Source organism: Coffea arabica, chromosome 6e (assembly GCF_036785885.1).
Source record: "Coffea arabica cultivar ET-39 chromosome 6e, Coffea Arabica ET-39 HiFi, whole genome shotgun sequence".
Lineage (NCBI taxonomy): Eukaryota > Viridiplantae > Streptophyta > Magnoliopsida > Gentianales > Rubiaceae > Coffea > Coffea arabica.
The window spans coordinates 35,449,856-35,458,266 of NC_092321.1; the positions used below are offsets into that span (position 1 = coordinate 35,449,856).

Genomic DNA, 8,411 nt, shown 5'->3' on the forward strand with positions numbered 1-8,411 from the left:
GGTTTCCTCAAGATTGGTCCTATATGGTGCCTTGTTTGGAAAGGAAGATCCAGGAATGAAATCAATTTGATGTTCAATTCCCCTTAATGGAGGCAATCCATTAGGTATATCCTCAGGAAAGACGTCTTGATACTCCTGTAAGAGGTTAGTAATAACACTAGGCAAAGAAGCATCAAGAACATTAGTGAGTAAGGATTCCTTGCCAAATAAAATAAATAAAACCTGATTAGAATGCAAGGCCTTTCTCACATCTTTTACCTTGGCAAGCATGCTGGGTTTTCTCTCCTGTGCGGCCTCGAAGACCGAATGAGAGTGGTCCAACTTGCTTGAAGAAGGGTCGGCCAACACTAATTTCTTAGTTTTGCCGTTGTCCTTCTTGGTGGTAGCATGCAAGTCATACTCTTTTTGTAGACTAACTTGATCCTCATGCACTTGTTGAGGTGTAAGAGGTGCAAGTGTAGTTTTTTTACAATTATGCATAAAAGAGTATGTGTTCAAGAAACCATCAAAAGTGACTCTTTTGTCAAATTTCCAAGGACGCCCTAAGAGTATATGTGCAGCTTGCATTGGTACTACATCACACATAACATCATCTTCATACCTACCAATGCGAAAAGTAATCAAAACTTGTTTAAGAACACGTACCTCTCCACTGTTGTTTAACCACTGAAGCTTGTAGGGACGGGGGTGCTCACTAGTTGGCAATTTAAGTTTCTCCACCATCAATGCACTAGCAACATTAGTGCAACTTCCGGGGTCAATCACCAAGCTGCATACCTTGTTGGTCACATGGCATCTAGTGTAAAAGATGTTGTCATGCTGAAGCTCATCTTTACTAGCTTGAGTAGCTAGTGCCCTTCTTGCTACCAATCCAACCTTGTCTTGAGTTGGAACTTCCACTATTTCATCTTCCTCTTCAACCAAGGGAGGCATGTCTTTGTAATCCTCCTCTTCATCATCAGTGACAATGTCTCCATTTGGTAGGACAAGCATGGTCATTGGATTAGGACATTGGCTTGCAATATGCCCAACTCCTTGACACCTCCAACATTTGGTGTCACGATTCCTAGGTTTTGAAGTTTCAATTGTTGGCTTTGAAACAACCTTGGAGTCGGTTTTGGTAAAAGGTGGCCGTGAGCTTGACCCTTGATCTTGCTTCGGCTTTGGAGTGGTCCAAGCATTCGAACCTCTCTCTTCCCTTCTAGGCTGGAATGGTCGAGTAAATGTTTGTGGATGAGGGGTATAATTTCTGGTTGTACCCCTCCTCTTGAGCCTTTGCTCAATCTTGATAGCCTTCTCCACCATATCTTCGATCTCCACATAGTATTGAAGCTCCAGTTGATCGGCTATTTCGACCCTCAAACCATTGAGAAATCTTGCCATTGTAGCCTCTCTATCTTCTTGAATGTCAGCTCTCAACATGGAGATTTCCATGTCCTTGTAGTAGTCCTCGACTGAGCGTTGACCTTGTGTCAAGGTTTGAAGTTTGTGGTACAAGTCTCTATGGTAGTGACTTGGTACAAATCGCTTCTTCATCAGTCTCTTGAGCTCAGTCCAAGTGGTTATAGGTGGGTCTCCACACCTTCTCCTGCTTGTAGCCACTTGTTCCCACCACACTATGGCATAGTCGGTGAATTCTACTACGACAAGTCTCAATTTTTGTGCATCGGTGTAGTCGTTACAATCAAATACTAACTCTACTCGACTCTCCCATTCAAGGTATGTATCCGGATCAGATTTGCCTTGGAAAGGAGGAATCTTCATCTTAATCCCCTTGATGGCATCACCGATTGCTCTTGAGTGTCGCTTTGGTCTTCTTTGCTCGTATGCCTCATGTTCCGAATCGGCATTGGAGTCACTAGATTCCCCCAGGGTGGATTTTCCCCTAGATTTCCTAGAAGAAGCCCTAGATGAACTTAGTTGATCAATTTGCTCATGGATTGTTTCCAACCTTTGGTCAAATCTCCTCTGCATGTCCTTCCACATATTATCCATTTTAAGTGACAATTGAGCAATGGTAAGTTCATTTTCCTGAGACATGGTGAAACCTGCAAAACTTGACAAATTGTTAGTAGAAAATGTCTCACTGGCTCCCTTAAGTGTTTCACTCCTCTCGTGTTTTCACTCAAGTGTTTATGTCACTCTAATGCTCTTACCAATTCACTCCTCAAGCCAATTGATTGTTTCCTTTGAAGAACTCAGAAATTTCTCAAGGAAATTCAATCAAACTTGAATCAAGTAGCTCCCAACTGTATCAAAGGAACAAGGAAACAAAAAGTAGAAATGGAAAGCTCAAGTAATGAATAAGGAATGGAAGAGGAAAGAATTGATGTACAAAGAAAAAGAAAGTCCAAGTACGATGATGGAGTTCCCAAGTGCTTTACTTAATTGCCCAATTGATTTTTTTGGAAACAAGTTAGGTGTTGGACTTATTTGGAAATTTCCTTAAGGTCGGCTAACCAACAGAATTATTACCAAAATTTTTTCCAGATTCCCTCTCCAAAAACCTTCCAAAATTTTTTTCAGATTCCCTCTCCAAAAACCTTCCTAAAGTCGGCTATAACAAATCAGAAGTTGGTAGCTAAAAAAAATTTCCAGATTTCTGCTCCTTTTAAACCTTCCAAAGTCGGCTGCAAAACAGAATTTGGTAGCTTAAAAATTTCCAGATTTCTTGTCTTCTTGAATCCCCTCAAAATTTTCGTCCCTTACTCTCCCTCAAGAATAACAATTCGGCCCTCCCCTCTTTGCTCCACACAAGGACAGTTTTGACGCTTGGTGCTAAACAATGGCTTCACAAGATGACACAAGCAACGTCACCCAAGAATACCCCAAGCGGCCTGCTCAAGAAACTCCCAAGAGGTTTTACTCCTAAGCCAAGAAAGCCCCGTATGGATGCAAGGACGTACAAGAAACTGTTTATACGTAGGGAGGTGCAAATCTTCAAGAATCAAGATGGTCAAGATCCTCAAAAAACTCAACGGGTGATACAAGTGATCAAGGCTCAAGGTGTGCAAGATTTTCAAGAGGAGGTTGGTCAAAACTTTTGAGTAGTCTTTTCTTGATGTAATTTTCTGGTTTGTTGGAACAATTGCAACAAGACAGAATTGGCAAATAAAAGTGCGGCTTCCTTCTTTGTTGTTTGCTACCCGAATGCCCTTTCTCTTTTCCTTTTTTTTCTGTTTTTTTTTTTGACTCTAAGAACACACAATTACTCCGCTGTTTTTGGGTAAAAATTCCAGAATCTAATGTCAAACCGATGCTCTCCTTCAATCCTCCAATAATGATCAAGACATGTATCAAAGTTTCAAGACTTCAAGATTAATTTCAAGAAACTCATGAAACCCTAGATTATGGTAGTCCCTCTTCAAGATTCCAACCCCAAACAAGTTTAACCACAAAAATCAGTTTAGGAAATTAATGAAAACGACTTGGTGGAATAACTAAAGTTTGGACAGATTTGGCAAGAAACTTGCGCCCAAGGAAACACAACGACGGCACAAAACCCTAGCGGCTGGATTTTTTTTTTTTTTCTTCTAAACCAACACAAAACTTCAAGAACAATATAACAAGACACCAAAATAAGAAAGAAACACAAGTTATGGAAAAAAAAATTTTTTTTCGGGATGAACAGTGTCGCTACAGTAGCGATGAACAGTATCGCTACAGTACCGCGCGGTGAACAGTAGCGATGAACAGTACGATGCTATAGTACCTTTTTTTTTTTTTTTTTGAATTGACACACAAACTGATTTGGAACAAGAGTATGTGACTCGAAACACAAAAGAAAAGAAGGATATAACCTGGTGGTTGTCGACTAGCTCTGATTACCAACTGATGTGAGACGGATCTAGACGAACACCAAGTTGGGATGTTTTGCGGAACTTTGACCCTTCTAGAATCACGAGCCACGAACTAAGGAGATTCCTTAACCCACGACTAGCCACTTTAGTGAACCAAAAGTATAGATAGAAGAACGCCACAATCAAGGAGACTACTTGATTGATAAGTTCGTTGAACAACTTGAGATTAATTCTCAAGTATTCAAAGGAAATTCTCTTGAGACAAGAGAGAGTGAATAAACTCACATATGTTTTATAAAATCTGAAAACCGTCTAATGAATGAAAACCTAGGCTATATATAGCCTTACATGACTCAAACCCTAGAAGATCCAATGGACGACCTTGCCCTTCATTAAGGGTGAAAATATCTAACAACTAATTAACTAATCTAAGACTCAGAATTCGGCCAAAGGTAAAGTGTTATTGACCGAAATTATTTAATGCTAACAAACAACTAATAATGATAACTAAAAACCTAATTAACAAGCTAGTACTCCGCGAACTAGTCTTTACTTGAATCTTTCAATTCCCCATGTGCTTGAATGGAATGGGCCTTGGTCTCTATATTCTCATCAAAAATCTGATAATGAAGCTTCTCATGGAAGCTTGGTGGTTGGTGGCTTTTGTGTACAAAAGTCAACTCCCCAATAGTGCCCGTACGCGCGCGTTTCCCCTCGGGTTTGTTTTAGTTGTGCACTAAACCTCTAATGCACTTCCTTAAACATTATAATTATTCACTCTTAGTAGTCTAGATTAAGTTTCTTAAATCTCCACTTAGCCGCTTCGGCTCGATTTACGCGAATTTTCAATTCGCGAGCGATAAAGTGAAACTTAAAAAAAATTCGTGTAACGATAATAGAAGTAACTAATATTATGGTAATTAATCATAAAAATAGTTATCTTAGAAATAAACCATGATACTCACACATTGATTCCTCAAGTCTCCAATTTGCCGCGCGGTGTGATTTTCGAAAACCTTCGACGCGAACATGGGGTAATTTAATTAGAACTCATTCACCTCTACTTCCTCAATTAACTTTTCTCAATCTACTATCGATCATTCTTAATTCTCCAAGGTAATTGTACTCTCGGTTAAAATATCGCCTCGAAACACGTATACTCGTTATTCTTCACTTAAACGAACTTCCGAAAATTAAATTTGCTAACGGAACATTTTAAAAATATAAGACAGACATTGTTCCATACGAATGGACTTAAAATGGTTGTTCGGAGAAAATGGGTGAATAAATATTTAAATAAACCAATAATATTCGATAAAATAAGAAAATTTTTCGAGTCCTCACAGGAGGTTTATCAAGAATTTTTCTAAGATTGCGGGACCCATGACTGAGTTGACAAAGAAAAGTGAGAAATTTAGATAGAGTTCTAAGTGTGAAGAAAGTTTTTAAGAGTTAAAGAGGCGCTTGACAAGGGCACCTGTATTAGCTTTACCTAATGGAAAGGATAGTTTTATGATCTATACAGATGCTTCAAAGGAAGGCTTGGGGTGTGTATTGATGTGGAATGAAAGGGTAATTGTGTATGCCTCTAGGAAGTTAAAACCTCATGAGAGAAACTATCCAACTCATGATTTGGAGTTAGCAGCTGTAGTGTTTGCATTGAAAAAGTGGAGGCATTACCTATATGGGGTGACGTTTGAAGTTTTTACCGACCACAAGAGCCTTAAGTACTTGTTTCCCCAAAAAGAGTTAAATTTGAGACAACGTAGATGGGTGAAATTTTTAGAGGATTATGATTGCACGATTAATTATCACCCAGGGAAAGCTAATATGGTAGCCGATGCTTTAAGTCGTCAAGTGCAAATAGCGGGATTAATGATCAAAGAATTGCACTTGTTGGAAGAGGTTAGTATTTGGAACTCTCGTCTCGAACCGAGAAAATTGATTCTTGGAAACATTGTCGTGAAATCCGTTTTGCTGGATCGTATCAAGGAGGCACAAGAGAAGGATTCTGAAGTACAAAAGTGGTTGGAGAAAGTTAAAAAGAGTGAAAAGTTGGATTTTAATTCGGGAGTAAATGGTGTACTAAGGTTTCAAAATCGCATAGTGGTGCCAAAGGATGAAGGGCTAAAAAAGGAAATCTTAGAAGAAACGCACCATTCTAAGTATAAGGTACATCTTAGAGGGAATAAAATGTACCAAGATTTGAAGACCTTATACTGGTGGGAGAACATGAAGAAAGAAATTGCTCGATTTGTCTAAACTTGTTTGATTTGCCAGCAGGTTAAAGTCGAGCATCAGAAACCATCTGGCCTATTGCAACCTTTAGAGATACCCGAGTGAAAATGGAAAAATATCACCATGAATTTTGTATCTAGATTGTCAAGGACACATAGAGGTCACGACGCCATTTGGGTGATAGTAGATAGATTGACCAAATCTGCTAACTTTCTGCTGATTAGTATGAAGTACTTACTGGAAAAGCTAGCTAAGCTATATTTGGATAAGATTATAAGGCTACATGGGATACCAGTAAGTATTGTATCTGATCAAGACCCTCGGTTTGTTTCTTGGTTTTGGTAGAAGATGCAAGAAATGCTAGGAACTAAATTGAATTTTAGCACTACCTACCACCCACAGACTGATGGACAGTCAGAGAGGACAATTCAGACCCTTGAGCACATGTTAAGATCATGTATTTTGGATTTTGGAGAGAGTTGGAGTAAGTACTTGACACTGGTGGAATTTACGTACAATAATAGTTTCCATTCATCCATTCAAATAGCTCCGTATGAAGCTCATTATGGTCAAAAGTGTAGATCTCCAATTTGTTGGGATGAAATAGGTGAAAGAAAGATTTTAGACCCAACTGCAGTACCATGGATTGATGAGGCGTACGAAAAGTGAAAGTTAATACGCCAAAGGATTCAGACAACTCAGAGCTGTCAAAAGAGTTACGCAGATAATAGAAGGAAAGATTTGGAATTTGCGGTTGAAGATCAAGTTTTTCTTAAGAACACTCCTTTAAAAGCAAGTTTGATGGCAGGAAAAGGAAAGAAGTTGCAACCTAGATTTGTAGGACCTTATAAGATTCTTCAACGTGGCTTATAAGTTGGAACTGCTACCAAGTGTGTCTCGAATTCATAATGTTTTTCATGTGTCTATGCTCAAGAAGTATCATCCAAATCCCTCCCATGTACTACAACCAGAAAATATTGAGATCGATGAGGCATTGACCTATGAGGAGAAACCAGTGAAACTTCTGGATCGTAAGGTGAAGGAATTAAGGAATAAGCGAATCCCTTTGATAAAAGTTCTATGGAGGAATCACGGAATAAAGAAAGCAACTTGGGAAGTAGAGGAGGAGATTCGAGAGAGATATCCGGACCTATTTCCGAATCAATGTATGAATTTCCTGGACGAAATTCTTTTAAGGTGGAGAGGATGTAAGGACTCATGTTTTTATTCTTAATTTAGTCATTTTTATAATTATTTGCCCTAGTGTTATTTAATTATACTAGTATTGCATGAATTCCCCTTGAATTTCGCTTTATCGCGTTCGCGTCGAAAATTTCTCGTAAGTCGTGTCGGTACGACTAATTGGAGATTTGAGAATTTAATTCTAGGCTAGTAAGTATGAGTAATTATAGTATTAGAGGAACTACCTTGGAAGATTAGTGTATAAGTGTACCAAACAATAGAGGAGGTGGTAGTGCACGACACTATTTGGCCACTATTAAGAGTTGACTTTTGGTACAACTTTAAGTTAGCTTTTTCAACACATTTCTTCCACAAAAATTCAAAACCAAGAAACCCACTCTCTCTGTCTCATTTCGGCCGAGCCCAAGGAGGAACAAGGGGAAGAGAAAATTTCATCTTCTAGCTTCCATCTTGCTTGCAAATCCTCAACCAAACCACACAACACTTGGAGTTTCACTCTGGCTTGAAGAAAGGTGCCATCTTGTGGAGTTTCTTGGTTAAAAATTGGTGGAAGGTCTTGCATTGAGCTAGGGTTAGAAGCTTGGAGAGGTATTTCACTTCATCTCCTTTAATCTTTCCAATTTCTTCAAGATTGAAGGTTACATTTCATGGGTTTGAAACCCTAAGCAAGAAAATAGGCTAAAGGACTTGAGGAAACTTTTATCTTGCTTTAAGCCCTAGGCTAGCGGTCTTGAGGAGGCCTTTATGTAGCTGAATTGAGGTCTTATTGCTTGATTGTTGTTGTTTATGTGGTGAGTGATATGATTTTGGATTGAGAAAATGAGAGAAAGTTGGAAAAATCATGTTTTTGGATTTTAAAATCTTTTTCTTGAGGAAAAATCGTCCTCTTTGTCTTCAAATCCTGAATGACAACAAAATCAGGAGAAAAAGTAACTGAACACTGTAGAGATTTAGTGAGCTTTCTAACAGACATTAGATTAAAGGGCAAATTGGGTACATAAAGAACAGAAGACGACAGAAGAGATGGGTTAACTTCTACAGTGCCTAGTCCTTTAACTTTAGTGGTAGATCCATCAGCTAAAGTAACATGAGGAAAAGAAGTAGACTCTTGAAAATTATCAAAATTTTTAGAGATACCTGATATATGATCAGTAGCCCCGGAATCAATAA

General features: G+C 38.7%; 1 protein-coding gene across 1 annotated transcript; it reads left to right on the forward strand.

The window, feature by feature from the left end:
* The first annotated feature begins 5,357 nt into the window (after nucleotides 1-5,357).
* LOC140009872 (uncharacterized) lies at nucleotides 5,358-6,143 on the forward strand. The gene is made up of 2 exons (XM_072056205.1): nucleotides 5,358-5,972; nucleotides 6,084-6,143. Exons 1-2 carry the CDS (start codon nucleotides 5,358-5,360, stop codon nucleotides 6,141-6,143), a joined length of 675 nt encoding a protein of 224 aa, XP_071912306.1.
* Nucleotides 6,144-8,411: the final 2,268 nt, after the last annotated feature.